This window comes from Perognathus longimembris, chromosome 2, assembly GCF_023159225.1.
Source record: "Perognathus longimembris pacificus isolate PPM17 chromosome 2, ASM2315922v1, whole genome shotgun sequence".
NCBI classification, from domain to species: Eukaryota; Metazoa; Chordata; class Mammalia; order Rodentia; family Heteromyidae; genus Perognathus; species Perognathus longimembris.
Window position 1 is genome coordinate 71,458,660 of NC_063162.1, and position 19,539 is coordinate 71,478,198.

The following is a 19,539-nucleotide window of genomic DNA, read 5'->3' on the forward strand; positions in this document are numbered from 1 at the left end:
CTAGGCTATATCCCCATCCCTGAGCCAGGGTTCTTAATGATCAGGATGTGCCCATGGGTGATTGAATTCCATTCTGAAATACTTCTGCCATCTGCACACCAAGCACAAGGACCCCAAACTCACTGAAGAGATGAGGCACAGATGTGAAGGGTTCAGTAGGACATCTTACTCAACAGGCACAGTGGAAGTACTCACCTCTTGCTCTCTCTTCTTATATACACACCATGCTGCTATCTGCCCGCTTTCCTGTGACTATGAAGCTGTGGGCCTCAGGCTGCATTACTAGGAAGAAGGAGCATAAATCTGCTGTGACCAAGGGCAGGAGTTGTGAGCATCTCTTGAGAGACTTATACCCAATAGGCCATTTTTTGTCTGTCTTAGGGTTTGAACTCAAGGCCTGGGGAGCTGTCCCTGAGCTCTTTGGCTCAAGGCTAGCTGGCACTCTACCACTTTGAGCAACACTTTGTTTCTTGTGGCTTTGAACCAAGATCCTCAGATCTCAGCCTGTCACCAACCCCAGTGGGCCATTTTTCCTTGAGTTTTGACTCTATAACAATAAATTGTGGCTGGGTACCAGTGGCTCATGCCTATAAGTCTAGCTACTCAGAAGGCTGAGAGCTGAGGATCATGGTTTGAAGCCAGCCCATGCAGGAAAGTCCATGAGACTCTTATCTCCAATAAACTACTCAGAGAAAGCTGGAAGTGGTGCTGTGGTTCAAGTGGTAGAGCATTAGCCTTCAACACAAAGAAGCTCAGGGACAGAGCCCAGGCCCTGAATTCAAGCTCCAGGACCAGTGAAAGAAAGATAGATCACTATAAGATGGAAATTTCCACAATGACTAAGATGAAAATTTTACCTACAAAGATCTCAGATTTTGCATTTGGTTAGGGGTTCACAAATATTAATTACTGTATTACTTAGATCCACACTGGGAATGCAGAAATTCTAAGACCTACTTATCCCAAATGAATTTTCCCCAAAGTGAAATTACCCATTACAAATGCAGCCTCATTTTTTTTGTTGGTCATGGGACTTGAACTCAGGGCCTGAATGCTGCCCATGAGCTCCTTTGCTCAAAGCTAGCACTCTACAGCACCATGTCTCTCATTTTTAAAATAAATATTTAAGGTTCTAAGTTAATTGTGCAGTGGTTGTTAATCATGCTCACGTGGGAGCTGAGTTGTCTCCCCTGGTGCTGACATTTCAAACTGGGTGCTGGTATCATCTGGAATCGGTTCCTGGGACCCCCTTCTCAGGCAGGTATTGTGTCCAGGGCTGTCAAGATTGGTGAAAATAATTCATGGCTTTTCTTAGATGTGTTTCAGCAGCAGCTCACAAACACCTGTGCCTACTACACCTATCTCCTTCTGCTCGTCAAGAGTGCCATCCACTTGGCCATCATCACCTTCTGTCTGGTTAGAAGAACAGTTGTCTGTGGTGATGGGAAGACATCATAAAGGGATCAGCAGTCATGGTTCCACTGTGTGTGCTGAGGGCATAGCTGAGCTTGCTGGCTTGTTAGGTGGCATGCCTGTCACTCAGTCATTAGTGCATGAATTTTCAAGTCTGTAGATACACCAGGCAACTTCACTCTGCTACAAGTAGCCCCCATAGCACCTGGCCCCATAGCCTCTAGCAGCCTCTCCAGTATCCCAGACCACCCAAAATTCCACTGGAAACAGCTTGCAGCTTCTAGAACTGTTTCTTGCTGCCCTTGGTCAGAGTTCACCCTGAAAGCCTCTGTGTATCGTGAAAGGTTTCCCTACTTGAATTCTACGCTTTGTTCTGCAAGAGACACGATAAATAAAAATGTCAAAAGTCTGTTTTTTGTCACTGTGTGCTTTTGATATAGTGCATGTGTGCTTTTCATTGGATGTAGCTGAATTGTTGAGTCTGAGTGAGACACAGCATTACCACCGAGCCATGAAGTCCAGTGTTTTTAGACAGGGTCCAACACCACATTCTAATTCTGTCCCTGAAATGGTGTTTGCCACATTTTCCAGAGTTCTGGGTGGTAGAAGAGCCACAGATAACTGCAGGTGGCCACACTGCCGCTCTTTCAAAGGTCACCAGATTCAAAGCAAGTTGGGTTGAGACATTCTGATGACAACAGGAAATCTTCTAGTGTGATTCTTACTGCGGTGCTTCACTCTGTACTGGTGTTCCATAGCATCATGGCTCATGAACCTCACCATGTCTCCAAAGTTGGACTAACCTTCGAGATCCAGAGTTACAGCCTGATGCTCATGCATTCTGGGCCCACAAGGCTTGGCTTTCAGTTGTTTAGTGTCTGGGGGAACCTCAGATACTCCAGCTTCCTGCATTGAATTTACTCTGGAAGATGAAGGTAGAATGCCTGCTCTCTTGGAGGGTGACCCCTATAATGATGAATGGGGGTGCAACCCGGACACTGACAGGTGCTCCTGACTCCACATGATTAGCAGTGGACACTTTGGTCCCATAAGCACAGAAGCATCATGATGACACCTGAGCCAGGTTCTTTGGAACAGAGACTTACTTAGCTTCTACACCTGCGAGCTCATGATCTCCGAAGAGTCCTTCCAAGGAGGTGCAATAGTCACCAATGGTTTATAGGTGGGAAAAATAAGAAACCTACTGAGATCAGTATTGTTTAGGTAATGGGCTTAAAGCTAGGATTCCCCCCTCCTCCACCCCTTCTCTCATATATGCAAAGATCTCCATTCACCATAAAATTGCATTGAGCCATCTGAATTCAACCAAAATGCTCAATACAAAGATGTTGATGTGTTTACTTATGTATGTAAATGTACCTGCATCAACTCTTATCTAGTCATTTTCTCTTCTTAAACAAGATAGGATGCAATTGATACTATCTGATTGTCATGTATAAATTGTAGAGCTCTTAAACAACTAAGAGGTTATATTCCTGATGAACTGAAACTATTTTATTCATTCATTTTTCTCTAGTAAATTCTTGGTTAAGTTCTAGTTTCTGTTGTTGCTATAAAGATGTTTAAATTGTTGAATAATTAGAGTTTTGAGGTATACATGGCTCATTTTCATAAGTAATGTCAACAGGCCAAGCCCTTCACAAGAGCCTCATTTTGTTCTTCCATTTTGATACAAGTAGATTTCCGGGGTGAGGGAGGGGAACTTCTATATGTCAGGTTTTGGTAATCTTACCAGTGAAAAATAGCATCTCATTGTAGATTTCATATGCATTTCTCTTATTATGAGGTCACGTGTTCAAAGTGTATTTACATTTCTTTACCCTATTTGCTCATCTCCAGTGAACATTTTTATTAAGTAATAATAGAAATAAGTATGACCATTTTTTGTCTGCATTCCTGCAGGCAGATAGACAACACACTGTTCCATGTACAATAGGAATAAACACCCACAAAAATGTATTGCCGGTAGCTCACACCTGTAATTCTCACTACTCAGAAGCTGAGGTCTGAGGATGGCACTTTGAAGCTAGTCCAGGCAGAAAAGTCCCCACGATACTCTTACTAACCACTCAAAAACAAGAGGTGGCACTGTGGCTCAAGTGTGCTGGCCTTGAGCACAAAGAGGCTCAGGGACAGCACCCAGGCTCTGAGTTCAAGACATACAATTGACAAAAAAACAAAACAACAAGAAAAAACAACAAAGTGTAGAATTTTCCACTCAGTGAATCTTGTCTAGTAAATCACTTTTATATCTGAAAACTTCAAAAAAAAAGTCTTGTTTAACACTGAACAGATTTTATCTGTTTGTTTCTTTACAGTTAACTTCAGTGTCTGTGAAGCCTATGGGTCACCAAGAGCTTTGTGAAGCTGTTATCACAACCCAGGGCTCTAAGAAATGTCTCATGGGGTTTCAAATCTTCTGGCACCTTCCTTCCACCAGTCCACCTGGGGCTTAATTTCAGCGAGAGAGAGAGAGAGAGAGAGAGAGAGACAGAGACAGAGACAGAGAGACAGACAGACAGAGAGAGACAGAGACAGAGAGACAGACAGAGAGAGGCACACTGACATATAGAGACAGATAGAGACAAGAGACAGAGGTGGAGAGAGACACAGAGAGAGACAAGAAAAGGGAAAAGGGGAGAAAACTGGTGGTGAAGAGGCAGAGGAAGGGGTAAACTGCTGTGTTTTATCTTCTTAGTCTTCTCTCGCAAATGTGGTCGCTTCCTGGAAAATGCTCACATTCAACCGGCCCCTACTGGTTGGTTGGGCTGCATAGGCAAGGCTGGGTGTGAGGGGAGAATAAAGGCAGTTAAACCACAGGCGACCACAGCCACTGTTGCTCACTTGGGAAAGGTCACAGCTAATAGAAAGATGTCCCATCTCTCACAGGGGCGGGGGCGGCCTCCTCACTCTCCTGCTGGGGCAGCTGAGTTTCCCGGCTCTGCTGAGTGCCTGCGCTGCTGTGGAAGTTGGAGTTGGCACCCAGGAAGGTGCAGATGCCATGTCTTCCCTCAACTCTGACCCTGTTCTGAAGGAAGGACTGAGAAGGCACCAGCACAATCTTAAACATTGCTCCAGTGTGCCTGGCCCCAGGCCCTGATGTAGGGATGAGGGTCCCCAATGAGTGCCTTTCCCAGGGTGGACAGAGTAGACGGCCTGGGCCCATTAGCGACACAGGTGGACACAGCCATATGCTTCAGGAAGAGTGCGATCCAGGGCTCAGTTCCACTGGGTAATTCAGTGCCAGATACTGAGTCCTAACAGCAGCTCCACAGAGAGAAAATGACCTCAGTCAACCTGAGCAAGGATATTAGCCTCAGGTGAATGAGAGACTGAGGTCTTCAGAAAGAGGGTTGTTCAGCAAAGTGGGCACAGAGACCAAATGTCCCACTGTCTCACTGGCCGACAGGGAGCAGAGTGGATCTCTCTAGCTTATCTGGCCAGTCCTTGGGGAAGTGTAGTTTCTGCTTAGATAACTATTTTACAGCTCCACAGACTGACTTTGCATTGCACTAAATCACTTACAACTTTCCCTCTTGGTCTGTGCTCAGGAGAAACCCTTAAACTATTCCAAAGAGGCCTAGTGCTGGTTCATTCCAGCTTGTCTAGAGATTCTCTCTCTGAGGTTAACATAATATCCTTACTTGTGATTTGTGCTTCTGTTGGGGTCCTGGTGTGGGTGTAACTGTCAGAGATAGAAGATGATCACAGACAACACCACTGAGCAATTCAAGTCCTGCCTGAGCCGACTATGGAGTCTTCTCACTCAGCCAGGATGAGAAGTGGGCTCTGGGCCTCCATCGAGCCCCAGGCCACAGTGCTGAGAGCCGCACACTCACAACAGCACAGGGAGTCACCGCACACACACGGTGGCCACCAAAAGCAGCAGCTTCACCAGGACTCAGTAGCCAAGGCCACACCAAGGACGCAGCTGGCTAATAGCCATGCCGTTCTGTAGCAGGCAGAATGATGGCTATCACACCAGAAGAAAGAGCTCAGGACCAAATTGAGTTCACTTCTGTATGGAACTGTAACAGGGAAATCTTCTCATGTAGAACTGATCCAAACTAATAAGAAAATAAATAGTTCATTCTAATTCAAGTAAGGCAAAAAAGGAGAAAAGAGAAATGGTTTCACAGTTTTTGTTGTTTACAAATGAGACTACATTCCCCAAGCCTTACCCTAGCTCAGAGAAAGATACAATATCCATATAAAAATATAGACTGTACAACCACATTTGCGTGCTTCAACAATCCCTACTGGACTGCATGTTGTTATCCCTAAAATTTAAGCCAAATCAGTAACAGAGACCAAAGAAAACACAAGTAATCATTTTGGCATGTTTATTACTTTTTAATTGTACAAAGAGCATATGTGCATGAGTTAAAAAACATAAGGAAAATGTAGGGTGTTAAGAAATACAAAAGAAATCTGAGACATGAAACAAAAATGAGTTAAAATAAAAAGGTATTTCACTACAAATTAATTCAATATATTAAGAAGTCCTTTGATTCAGATACAACACAAGACTCTGCCTTAATTATTCATAAATGAGTCAGCCCGAGTCCCAGTGAACAGAGACAGGACATGGGAAGCCCTGAGGGCCACAGGTGGGGACCAAATGAGTGGGTGAGGGACGCTATCTGTGAGGTATCAGCACACAGACACAAAATCCTTCATTAGCTGTCCAAGGAGGCAGCCAACGTCACCATGTCACCTGTCGATGGGAGGCCTACTCCATCGTGTCCTCAGATGACTTTCAGCATGGGTTCTTCACACTTAGGCAAAGCAGGGACAAACATGAGCTGTGGAGTTGAGGCTAAGCACTATGCACCCTGACACTGCCTTCCCAGGGTCTGCACTGTAGGTGAGCTGTAACGAGACGCGGAAAGACAAGGGTGTCCACCGCTGCTGTGGAGAGGGCCATGGCCTGCTGGCCTTGCTGGTGCTTGCGCTCATGCAATGCAGGCACCGGCTTCTCTGCCATGCCCTGGGTGGCCCTCTGGGCCCATCTCCTCTACCCTGGCTTCCCAGGACTCAGATCCCCACAGGCACTGCTTCCTTCTGAGGGTAAAATGCTCCTGTTTCCTGGTGTGAAGGGATCCTTGGACTTTGCTATGCACAGCTGCTCTCATCTCAGCTAGGCTCACCAAGAGTTTCCCGTGCAGGGGCCTTGGGGCCACGCACTGGTGTTGGTAATCCTGCCTCAGCTCTCACTTGGAGGTGTGTGACCCTGGACCAGTCCCCACTCGTCTCTGCTCCTGGACTGTGACTTGGAGGGGTTAGCAGTCTCCACACCTCAGAGCTTTGCTTTCCCCGTAGCCTGAGCTTCCACAGTGCCTGACACAGACTGTTCTGGAGAAGCTCATGCACATGAATATCTCCCTAGGTTTCACAACTGGAGACCTGAGCTATTTTTCAAGCTTTACAAATTTATACCTCCACAGAAAAATTAAGAAATTTGGTATTACAGCAAATTCAAATAAATGCAACCAAAAGCCTGTGCATATACCAACATGTATGTATGTGCAATCCTACAGGAGGGAAAAAAAAAACCTGAAGAAATAATGGCCCAAATTCCCCAACTTTGTTAAGATAAATTAATCTACACTTTTCTGCACTTTTAATAATCCAACGGATAAATTTGGACCTATACAAATAGATCCTATATCCAAAGAGATGTGCACCATCGACCTGCTGAAAACCAAGAAATATGAAAATAGAAAAACCCATAGCCATATTTATGTCATCCTCAGGAAAATCCATTGCTATAAATGCATACATCAGAAAAGACAAAATGTCTTCATCAAATATGCAAACGTACTTAAAAAGTAGAAACTAAGGGCTGGGAATATGGCCTAGTGGCAAGAGTACTTGCCTCCTACACATGAAGCTCTCAGTTCAATTCCCCAGCACCACATATATGGAAAACGGACAGAGGGGGCGCTGTGGCTCAAGTGGCAGAGTGCTAGCCTTGAGCCTTGAGGCCAGGGACAGTGCTCAGGCCCTGAGTCCAAGGCCCAGGACTGGCCAAAAAAAAAAAAAAAAGTAGAAACTAAGCTAAAAGTAAAGTGAAACTAAGAAACTAGGCTAAACTAATGTATTTTAAAAGTAGAAACTAAAATGCTCTACATCACTGGTCATAAAAGAAATGCAAATCAAAACAACATTGAGATTCCATCTCACCCCAGTAAGAATGTCATATATCAAGAAAACTAACAATGGGGCTGGGGATATAGCCTAGTGGCAAGAGTGCCTGCCTCGGATACACGAGGCCCTAGGTTCGATTCCCCAGTACCACATATACAGAAAACGGCCAGAAGTGGCGCTGTGGCTCAAGTGGCAGAGTGCTAGCCTTGAGCGGGAAGAAGCCAGGGACAGTGCTTAGGCCCTGAGTCCAAGGCCCAGGACTGGCCAAAAAGAAAACTAACAATAACAATTGTTGGAGGGGATGTGGCCAAAAGGGAACCCTACTTCATTGTTGGTGGGAATGTAAACTGGTCAGCCACTCTGGCAAGCAGTATGGAGATTCCTCAGAAGGCTAAAAATAGAACTCGCCAATGACCCAGCAGCCCCACTTTTGGGTATCTATCCAAAAGACCACAAACAAAATCACAGTAATGCCACCAGCACAACAATGTTCATCGCAGCACAATTTGTCATAGCGAGAATCTGGAACCAACCCAGATGCCCCTCAGTAGACGAATGGATCAGGAAAATGTGGTACATATACACAATGGAATTTTATGCCTCTATCAGAAAGAATGACATTGTCCCATTTGTAAGGAAATGGAAGGACTTGGAAAAAATTATACTAAGTGAAGTGAGCCAGACCCAAAGAAACATGGACTCTATGGTCTCCCTTATTGGGAATAATTAGTACAGGTTTAGGCAAGTCATAGCAGAGCATCACAAGGCCCAATAGCTATACCCTAATAAACACCTAAGATGATGTTAAGTGAAATGAACTCCATGTTATGGAGACAATTGTTATATCACAGTTGTAACTACTTTCAACGTCCCATGTGTATCTGTAGCATCTATTATTGATGATGTTCTTGGATCACCTTCCTGTGGTTGTACCTACACTATCTCTGTAATCTTATCTGAGTATATTGGAAACCGTGTATACTGGTATTGGAAGTAGGAAATTGAAAGGGAATACCAAATTTGAGAGACACAGGGTAAAAAAAGACAAACAACTACAAAAGTAATACTTGCAAAACTGTTTGGTGTGAGTGAACTGAACACCTCCGGGGGAGAGGAAGGGAAAGGGGGAGGAGAGAGGGGGGTATCAGGGACAAGGTAACAAACAGTACAAGAAATGTATCCAATGCCTAACGTATGAAACTGTAACCTCTCTGTACATCAGTTTGATAATAAAAATTTGAAAAAAAATAAATAAAAGTAGAAACTAAACTAAATCAAATCTGAGAAGAATGAAGAAAATATTAACTTGGTCCAATTATAGCTAACCAAATTTTAACAAATGTACCATTTTGGTTCTATGAAGAAGAAATGTCTGCTCAACAAGTTGCTAAAAGAAATGGATACTCACCAATTACAGGATGAATTTAGTCCTACACCTTCTAGATAATATGACAATCACTCCAAAATTTACCTTAATCTTATTTGAAAAGCCATAAAACATAGACAAAACACAATTCCTCATGATAGAGTTGAAGAATCCTTAGATATCCCATCTAATATGCTATCCACAAAGGAAAAATTCAACCACACATCAAACACATATTTCAGAAGAATATGTGGACAATATGAGGAAGTGAAAAAGTAAACTATAAACTGGTATAAAATATTTTCAAATCATATGTATGAGAAGAGAATTTGTCCACAACATATTAAGAACACATACAACTTAGTATTTAAAAAAAAGCAGTGAACAAGTGGGAAACTCCTGAAACATCTTTCTCCAAAGAAGATAGGAGAAAAGCCTGTGTTAAGCATGGGGAGTACTCAGTGCTATTAGGGACACAGAGGTTACAGTTATAATCAGACAGTGGGCCTGGGGAGGACTTGAAGAACTTGGAACCCAGAATTTTAGCTAGTGACAAACCACCACCAAGGCTAAAAATCACTTCAAAAACTGCTCAGAAACTTCATAAAAAGTTAAAGAGGAACTTCCCACAGAACATAGTAAACCTTCTTGTAGAAATCCATCCAGGAAAAATAACAGTGTTCACTGAGATACATTCCTAGGAAAGCTTATATGGGGTTAAACTGATAAACGATTCTATATGTACACAACAGAACAGAAGCCAGCCATAAAAAGACCCATGGGGGGAAGGAAGGGGAGAGGGAGAGACAGGGGTGGAAAATGACGGAGGAGGTAACAAGTTGGATAAGCAATGTACTTGTCTTACTTATGAAACTGTAACCCCTCTGTACTTCACTTTGACAATAAAGAAGAAGAAAAGAAAAAAAGGACAGAGACTATTAATATGTGCTATAACACAGTTGGTTCCTTAAAATTAAGATAAACAAAACAAGCTAGATGCAATAAACTACATATTGTGACACATTTTTATTAAATGCCTGGGAAATATACATTTAGAAGATGACTTAACTGCAAGGGCATGGGAGAAATTTTTTGATATATAAAAATGTTCTAAAATTGCACATTCGAAAATTGTGATGTTTACTGAGAATCTACCTATCTACTAGAAATCATGTAATTACACATTTAGGAAGGATGAGCATTTCACAATATAGACTTAAAAACATATCAATGAGTTTTCAATGTCTCCCAAGTTTCATTTACAAGATGTGAAAAATGAGCCTTAAACTATTGCTTTAGAAAAGGTGATCCTTTTCTGTAACTGATCATCTAATCAAGAACCTATCTGAGAGGTGGGTGCACAGGCTCCATCTGCAACCTCAGCTACTCAGAAGGCAGGCATCAGGAGCATGACAACTGTTCAAGGCTAACCTTGAGGCCCTAGGTAGGAGGATTGCAGTCTGTGGCCAGGCCTTGGAAAAACACGAGAGCTTATCTGAAAAACAACTAAAACAGAAAGGGGCTGAGAGCATGGATCAAGTGGTAGAGCAACTGCCCAAGAAGTGTGGAGTCCTGCACCACTAGAGAAAAATGTCTTGGAGAGAAAAGTGGTTCTACTAATAACCTCTTGGACACGAGAAGAAGGCAAGGCCACCTCAGCTGAGCCAGAATGCAGGATACCTTTGATAGGCAGGGGAAGGTAATTTCAAGGACTTTATCTAGACTTGCTTGGAGCAGCTGAGCCAGTCCTCTGTGGAAGTGGGGTTCTCCAGAAAGTAGGTGTGATAGATCCCACAAAGCCTCTTTCTGCTCTGAACACACACAAGGCTTTCACCTAACCCTCTGCTAAAGCTTGGGTTTCTCAATTCTTACCACAAAATCCACAGGCATGCCAGATGTGTTTATATCAACAGCAAACTATCAACAGCAGCACATTGGCTAAAATGTGCTGCTGTTCCTAACTGGTGGAACTCTAAAGCTATTATTTTACAAGGAAAAGCATTATGTTTTATATTGTGGTGCCTTCAATTCCTTTCTCTTCTTGTCCTTCATCCCTCTAAGAGGTACACTTTTTATGAGCATCTCCACCATTTCCAGTAGTTACTGTGTCGGGCTAGACCTGGGCTGTCTTTGCTTGTTATGGGCAGTGCTGTTGCTATGGAGACAAATGCTGGATACTGACTTATGTTCTAGTTGAAGTGAGAATTTGTGAAATGTTTAACCTAGTCTAGTTCCTTAATTTTCTTGCTCAAAGTGGTTAAAGACCATGTTTTTTTTATTTTGCTAAGTAATTGCTTTACTAAAAAGAACTAGAATGTTCCAAGTATCTAAAGATACTTGAAAATGCTTGCCTGAAATCACTTTGTGAGATTTTTTTTCTTTGATGATTTGTGGGGCTTGAACTCAGGACCTGGACAATGTCCTGAGCTTTTTTTTGCTCAATGCTTAGTGCTCTGCCACTTTGAGCCACGTCTGCTCTTCTGGTGAGTAATTGGAGATAGTCTCATAGCCTCCCTGCCAGAGCTGGCTTCCTAAGATCTCAGCCTCCTGAATAGCTAGGATTACAGGCATGAGCCACTGGCACTCAGCAACTGTGAGATTTTCTAATTCCAGTGTCGACATAGTGGTGGGAATAGGGGGTCCCCACTGTTTATGCATGTTAGAACGATCCTGACAAAAACTGAGGAGTGATGAGTGTATAAAATTCTCTGACACAGCTGTGTCGGGCCTACAGAGTGGCTTATACCTTCAGCTATGAAGACTTGCATTTTTCCTTACTGGCATGATGTACAAATGTTGGTCCTTTACAGGCTTCTTCAGTTAGGAACATTAACTTCAGCCACAGAAATAGTAATACAAGAAAGAGCCACTAGGTGGTGCCAACTCCACAGAAACAGGCAAAGCACCCTATTGGGAAGCTTGATGGGGAAGGAAAGCTACAGGTAGAATTCCTCATTATCATGAAACTGCTAATCTGAGCTTTTGGACACTACTATTTGGACACTGTGTCAGGCTTAGCTAAAGGAATTATAATTGTCTTAGGAAAATACACTATAAACTTATTTTTATTAAAAGAATGAGTTCTATGACATAAAAATCCTGAAAGAAATAATTCTTGAAATGAGATCCTGAAGGGTTTAGTAATCTAGTTTCTAGAGCTTTATAGGTCTCTAAATCCATGTCTGTATTTCACGAGGCCCCAAACATTTGCATTTGCCACCGCTTTCAGACTGCATATGGATAGTCCACATTATAAGCGCCCACAAGTTCCTCAGTTGGTGATGTTCACACTGCTGCACCTGCCAACTTACACACTTACATAGCTTTTAACACAGGGATTTCTTTAGTCATATTTTATGTCTAAACTCTTGGTAATACAACAATATCTCTAACTCAGCTTGTCAGCCCAGGGGTAGAAAGAGGCCAGTCATTACTGAAGACCGTGCAAGCAAAGTGTAATGAGCTGTGGAGGAAGTTGCATAGACCACACAGAGACGCACTGGCCAAGACTGCTGGAGCCATGGCAAGGACAGGGAAGAACTCAGGGCCTTGGGCACATGTGCAGAAGAGAAATGTCAAGATGCAGTGCAGACAGATGGCTTTGGAGATTAGCATTTTTAGACAAGCTAAGGAGAAGGCATCAACAAGGCCAAAGGCTGGACAAGCAGGAAAAAAATGACCACAGAGGTGCATTAGGCCAGGCTAATGGCGCAATTTTTTAATAAAAAAATTGTATTTACTTAGAAGTATTCAGAATGTCAACAAAACAGCTGCAACTTTTTTTTTGCAATTACAGAATGGTATTCAGTTAACAGAACAACAATTATTTCATATAAGCTGTGTCAGACAACTGAAGATGAAAAAACTACCGTCCCCATATATAACTAATTTGTGCTGTGCACCAAAAAGAACCTGCTTTAAATTTCCATGCCAATTTACAACCCCCATACTGTACCAGGCAAGGTTAGTGGCTATTGAAAATACCACCAGGATAGGGCTATCTAAAGACACATTTGGTAGTGTGTTAACTATACAAAAAAAAAAGATACTGTACAGCTTAAAAACAAATCTTACACAGCCTTACATTTCAATTTTTTTTCTTTAAAAGGAGTGAGTTGTGTACAGGGGGGTTAAATGCTTTATAAACAAGAAAAAACAACTGCGCTAGGACCAACTGATTCATCATCATCATCTTCATCCTCATCCTCTTTGTCTTCCTCTTCTTCCTCATCCTCTTCATCTTCCTCCTCTTCCTTCTTTTTCTTGCTCTTTTCAGCCTTCACAACCCCCTTTTTGGCTGCATCAGGTTTTCCTTTAGCTCGGTAGGCAGCAATATCCTTTTCATGTTTTTCCTTCAGCTTAGCACCCTTCTTTCCATAAGGCTGCTTGTCATCTGCAGCAGTGTTGTGCCACATCTCTCCCGGTTTGTTCGCAATCTCACCAATAGGCATGCCGGGCTGTTCCCCTTTGCTTTTAGGGCGATACTCAGAACAGAACAAGAAGAAGGCCGAAGGAGGCCTCTTGGGCACATTGGGATCCTTGAACTTCTTTTTTGTTTCCCCTTTAGGGGGTATGTAGGTTTTCATTTCTCTTTTATAACGAGCCTTGTCCGCGTTGGCCATGTCTTCAAGTTTCTCTTTCTCTTTAGCAGATATAGTCTTCCACCTCTCTGAGCACTTCTTAGAAAACTCTGAGAAGTTGACGGAGGCATCCGGGTGCTTCTTCTTGTCCTCCTCCTGGCAAGTTTGCACAAAGAATGCATATGATGACATTTTGCCTCTCGGCTTCGTAGGATCTCCTTTGCCCATGTTTAGTTTTTCCTCCGCAAGGCACAGAGTTGCTTGGTGCCCGTCTTGCTCTCACTTGCCCCTGGCACTGTCTCTATGGAGCTCAATGTACTGCAATCTAATGGTGTATTTTCATATATATATATATATTTATTTAATGGTCTATTTTCTAAGTCCTCTATGCCACTGAAGCCTTTGGGGTTTGGGTATGTTGCCGACATGTTCAATTCCGCATGTTCAGACCCTTAGGCCCATTGCAGAGCACCAGCTGTGATCTCCTGAGAAAAACCAGGTGACAGACTCCAGCCCAAAGTATTACCTCCATCAACTTTCTGTGACTGTGACAAAACACCTGAACTGAGCACATGGGCTTTGAAGTACATTTCAGGTCCAGATATTTGTAGAGGCTGGCTGGAGCTCAGAAGGTTGTTTGCTAGCATTGCTTGCAGATATCAACCTCCTAATGTGAGGAAAAGGAATGATAGCCTGCTTGGAGGCCCAGTGCCTTCGAGCTGTGACCCTGGATCCCTCAAGCTCTGTGCAAAGCAGGACAGTGAGTAAGGACAACACCCCCTGGCCCAGTGATGGGGAGACAGAGATCTCACAGGCCTTTCACTGTAGCTGCCATTGGAGTTCACTTATAGCAGAAGCCTGAATGAGAAGTCTGTCCTGTTATTTTTCAGCCTGACTCTGTGTCCCTTATGACCTCTGGCCTCAGCTATACTCTAGTTATTTCTATGGGAACAGAGCATGAAGATTCCTCAGAGGGGATGATAGCTCAGACAACAATGGGAGTTCGAGAATGGACACGAACTATACAACTTGGGGGCAAGGGGAGTCAGGAGGGCAACCACTGAGAGAAAATGAGGGAAGGGGTAACACTGTTGAAAAGAACTGAAGTTAACCCCTAACTAATGTAAGTGTAATCTGGCTGTACTTCATCTTTACAATAAAAAATAGAATGATCTGATTCTCAGAATGAGAGTGAAGCTCAGCCCACACCTAGAATGATAAGGAAAAAGCAGGACAGGTAGCTCCATCCAGGAACTGCTGTGTCATTTACAATGTGGAAGGAGGTAATGAAGTGCCAGCCCACACACATCTCATAGATAAGCACAGAGTTTCTGTGTTGAAACCCCAAGTCTTTCTTCTGGTTCACCTAGAGTTGTGTATTCAGACAAGGTAGGGTTTCCCAAGGACATCTGAAAGGGAGGAGGTTTTTTTTCTTTCTCACTCTGAACACGATATACCACCATTCAATCTCATGGTCTTGTTCCCAAGGCATAGACAAGAACCATGCATTATCCCTTCCAACATAGTCTCTTATCCACCTTGTGACATCCTCTTTCCACCTCCTTCATGTCTTTATACATTAGATGAGGTTGGGCACATGGCTCATGAATGCAATCCCAGCTACCAAGGAGGCGGAAATTTGGAGGGTCAAAGTTCAGGGCCAGCCTAAAAATAGCTGTTAGCATGACCCCAACTCAAGCAATAAACTTGGTGTGATGTATGCACCTGTGAGTGTAGCTCCATGGATGACTGCAGGTTAAGAGGATCATGATCCACCATTAACTGGGACAGAACCGGAGGGGATACGATAGATTTGCCTTACAGAAATGTAGGGAGTAAATTACAGGTGTGATGTCTAACCAGCAATGATAGAAAGCTCACATGCAGGCCAGTGGTGGCTTATGACTGTACTACCAGCAATTCAGGAGGCTGAGATCTGAGGATCATAGTTCAAAGTCAGCCTAGGTAGGAAAGTCCAAGAGACTCTTATCTCCAATTGACCACCAAAAAAGCCAGAAGTGAATCTGGGCTCTAGTGGTAGAGCACTCTCCTTGAGCATAAAGTTCAGAGACAGCTTCCAGACCCATCATTCAAGCTCCTGCACACACACACACACACACACACACACACACACACACACACACACACAGAGTGACTCCGCTAACTTCATGGCTAAGTACATAAGAACATAGGCAAACTCAATGAAAATATCTGGTAGGAGATTAATAATAGAAAAATCATAAAGCACAGGCAGTGGATAACATTTCATTGGTATTACAGGTGATATAAATACACATTATTGATCTCAAATATATTTTCTCTGCTTAGAAAGAAAACTCTAGCAAAAACTTTTTTAAACTGAGGTACATATTTGCGGCTTATATTCCAATAAAACTGGAAATTCACGGTAAATAAATGAAAGAACATCCACTTTAAAAGAGGATACATATTTCTAAACATCTTTGAAGACAAAAGCTTGAAAGGAAAAGCTACTTGAAATCATCTCATAGAAGGAAAAGTTTTCTTTAAAACAATATCATTTTCTTTTCAACATTGTTTACTCTCTCATCACAACCAACACCCATGGTGTGAGGTAATTCATTTGTGCAGTCATCCCACAGGAAGTTGGATTAAATGTTCTGTTCTTCCATTTGAAATAGTATGGCATTTCTAGAAATACAGCTTGGATTCCTCCAAATGTTAAGCCACACGTGATTTGAGACCCTGTCATTAGGTGCTGTATTGCTATGGAGGTGAAGCTTTAAGTCTTGGCCATGTTAAATTATGTTTGGATTTCAACACTCTGTAAGACTATGTGGAACGGCAGCATCTATCTCAGTTTTGTGAGGCTGAAGATCTCAGCCTCCTGAGTCACTGACATGACACATGTGAATCACAAGACCCTGACAGGTCATTATGTGAATATTGGGAGCACTGCCTTCCCAGATGATGAGATGTTCCAACAGAGTGCATTCTCCTCTACTGATGTCTTGCTGGGTTCCCTAGCTACTGATCTATGGAGGATTGTAGCAGCACAGCCCCTTCCATGTCATGCTTATCTCGCTGGCACCATGAACAATTTGTCCACAGGAACTCCGGTATTGGGAAGTGAAAAGAATGTTGAACTGCTCTTGCCATGGCTGCTTTTCTAACTGTTTAATGGAGCAAAGTAAAGAAATCTTCCTCACATAACTGGCATAAGGGACAAGGAGGGAAACTATTGAAGAATTATTTCAACTCGACATTATGGGGGAAGAGGATTTATATGACCTTGTGAATCTGTGAGTGGCGCTGGCATCTGACTGATGTTCTTTCTGTGATCTGTGTCTGCTGATTTGCATGTTCCCTTGTGTTTTTCTTCATCGGTGTGCTTAGCGTTTTAGGAATGGACTTGGGTTGGAAAACTGTGATTTGGGTTTGACTTCTTCTTGCAACTCAGCAGTGTCTCCCTCCCTGGAGCACTGGCCTGGTTTTGGTGCGGCCTCACTATTCCAGTCCTGCAGTTGTTTCATGGTGATGTCCAGCTTCAGCAGCTACTTGAGGTGGCTTCACTGCCTGCACCTAAGGAATCCAGGAGCTAAGCCAATGGCTGGAGCAAAGGTGGTTTTTCAACACTCAGATTTCAGGGCTAGTGGGATGGTCCATGGTAACACCTGAAAGCCTAGCCCCAGGAGGTGAAGGGCAGAGGCTCAGGGCAGCACCTTGAGCTCAGGCTCTGTGCAAGGTGGATGTGTGTCTCCTTCAGCATGCCTGACATGGGGTGGGGTGGGGGGGGTCTGTTCTTCAATACTCTGCAAGAAATGACCTCAAAGCCTGAGAAGATATCATCTTAGAATGGGATATGTTTGAGTCTACCACTAACTAAGGCAAAGAAAGGTACCTACAAAACCTTGCTCTTGCAGAGAAATGGTTTAAATGGACTAGGTGTGTTTCAGCTCAACATTTTAATCTAAATCACCCACCCACCCTTCTTCATTGGTAAACCATGACATTTGAGGCTTTGTGCTTCACACACTGTGTTTCCCAGGATGCACTGGAAGTTGGTATTTTCTTCTGTTCAAATCTACACCAATGAGTGTATGCAGGCATCTGGAGTGAAGAGATGCAGCTTAGGCTATCCCCTCCTGCCCAGCTCTCCTAAAGGGCTGAGGGCTCAGGAACAGCAAGATTCCATCGTATTCTTGAAGAATCTTTGACCTGTAGATGTTCGGGGCAGACTGGTACAACCGATACCAGTGGCAGTAAGGCCGGGGTGAGTAACCCAGCTGCACGGTGGGTGGAGCGCTGCTAGTCCCACTGCTGAGCCGGTCATTTGTCTCCAACTGGGAGCTGCCATCTCTGCTGAGCTGTCTGGTAGGAGCCTGGAGACTGAACGGAGAGGCTGTCTTAATTCCAGGGACTCCCTGTGCACACATGGCTGTCCCAGACCCCACTGCCCTCCCACCCCCATGCCTGAGGTAGCCTTCATTATTCTGCTCCCTTCCAAGTAGCCCATCTTCCCAGTGCTCTAAGGGCCACCATGTGACGCCAATGAAGAAAGTAAGCTGGGAAAAGCTCAGGACACAGAGCCCAAGCACAAGGTGGCTGTGTGGAAGTAGGTGGGATGCCGGGGCCAGTTTCTCGGGTTCGCTATGCCACCACGCAGACCCTTGTGATTCCCTTGTGGGCCCAGGAACTCACTGTCCTGAGGGCTTCCTCAGGAGAGGGCTCCACTTGGGGTTCCTGGCCAGGAAGCCTGCCCTGAGGGGAGGCTCCAGCTCCATAGACAGCTTGGCACTAAGACAGGAAGTGGCTATGAGGATAGCAGGCTCCACACTGGGGCTCCCTCCCAGGAAGCCTGGGGACTCAGGAGCCCCTGCACCCAGCCTTCCATGGGCCCCAGTGCGATGCTGCCTCAGGATACAGGCTGTCAAGGTTGGCTCTGGACATCCCCATGTTTGCTGCCCCCAGGACCCGCTGCAGCTCACCATTCAGTTTCACTGAGGCGTTTCAGATTGGTGAACCAAGACACAAAGTTCACCTCAGGAACCACATGGAGCTCCTGACACGTGCCCTGCAGTTCCTTGATGAGTGACATCACCTTGAACTCCTGGTTGAGAGAAAGGCCAGGAAAGTGATGGGCGTAGACCAGAGCAGGGTAGGCCTACCCTGGGGTCTTTACCTGGGCTTACTCTCCTCTCTCTGTCTCACACTCAGTGTTCTCCTCATTTTTCTGCCAGGATGCAGTGCCCACCCCCAGGAAGCTGTCCTAGATGCCCCCTCAGGACCCCATGTCCTATCCTCTGTACCAAATGTGGCCATCTTCAGAGGCAAGGAAGGACCTCAGGGGCCTACACAGCTTGCCTCCCTGTGGTGGAAGGCTTCATCTTCTCACCTCTCGTCTTTGTTTCATGGATATCCAAGTGCCCTGAAAATCAAAGAGCCAATGTGTTTGGAAAATGGGGCTTCCACATTGAAGGCAGCCTGGCCACTTTGTGCCCTACCAATTCAGACCGGCAGAGGGTAGCATGGGTCCACACCTGGACCAGAGTTGCTCTCAGTCTAGGGCAGGGAGTCCCTGGGGCCTCAGGACAGGGATCTGACTGCTCAACTGTCTCTGGACATTGTGTTCACCCAGGCTTCCAGTGACAAGGCCTCGCAAACCACACAGGCTTTGTCCTTGAGGACATGGTGTCCCATCCTACCCTCCCTCACCACCCACTGAGAAATGTCCCCAAGTCATCAGCAACACTGGGGTCTGGAAGCTTGGGGCATCAGCAGGTGGGATGGCTGTGGTGCTTCGCACCCTGGGGCTGAGGAGGACTGGGTCTTTTGCTGGAGGTGAAAGGGTCAAGGTCAGCAAGACACTCCTTTCTCCAATGTGATTTCCCATCCCTGCGCCCCCTGCTCACTCACATCCTTGGAGTCCTTGTCTTTTTGTGGCAGTAAGGCCAGGGTGAGTAACCCAGCTGCACGGTGGATGGAGCACTGCTAGTCCCACTGCTGAGCCAGTCACCTGTCTCAAACTGC

The 19,539-nt window shown here is 44.5% G+C and overlaps 3 protein-coding genes across 4 annotated transcripts in view; 1 reads left to right on the forward strand and 2 right to left on the reverse strand.

Annotated features, from left to right (window-relative positions):
- LOC125344670 (immunoglobulin kappa light chain) overlaps nucleotides 1-1,901 on the forward strand; it is a 19,535-nt gene extending 17,634 nt beyond the window's left edge. The window contains 1 exon segment of the mRNA XM_048337095.1: nucleotides 1,316-1,901. Within this exon segment, the coding sequence (XP_048193052.1) occupies nucleotides 1,316-1,458 (143 nt within the window). The 3' untranslated portion in view covers nucleotides 1,459-1,901.
- Nucleotides 1,764-13,787, reverse strand: LOC125344677 (high mobility group protein B1-like). The gene is made up of 4 exons (XM_048337099.1): nucleotides 13,126-13,787; nucleotides 4,322-4,474; nucleotides 2,217-2,379; nucleotides 1,764-1,786 (listed from the first exon to the last, which is right to left on the reverse strand). The coding sequence occupies exons 1-4, from the start codon at nucleotides 13,756-13,758 to the stop codon at nucleotides 1,764-1,766; spliced, it is 972 nt and encodes a 323-aa protein (XP_048193056.1). The 5' UTR covers nucleotides 13,759-13,787.
- A 3,615-nt stretch (nucleotides 13,788-17,402) lies between these two features.
- On the reverse strand, nucleotides 17,403-19,113 carry LOC125346700 (ral guanine nucleotide dissociation stimulator-like). Of its 2 annotated transcripts, XM_048339456.1 has the most exons (4): nucleotides 18,905-19,113; nucleotides 18,498-18,619; nucleotides 18,211-18,306; nucleotides 17,403-17,898 (listed from the first exon to the last, which is right to left on the reverse strand). In XM_048339456.1, exons 1-4 carry the CDS (start codon nucleotides 18,920-18,922, stop codon nucleotides 17,640-17,642), a joined length of 495 nt encoding a protein of 164 aa, XP_048195413.1. In that variant the 5' UTR covers nucleotides 18,923-19,113; the 3' UTR covers nucleotides 17,403-17,639. The 2 variants fall into 2 exon arrangements, with proteins under 2 accessions (XP_048195413.1, XP_048195414.1); XM_048339457.1 differs by lacking the exon at nucleotides 18,211-18,306.
- Nucleotides 19,114-19,539: the final 426 nt, after the last annotated feature.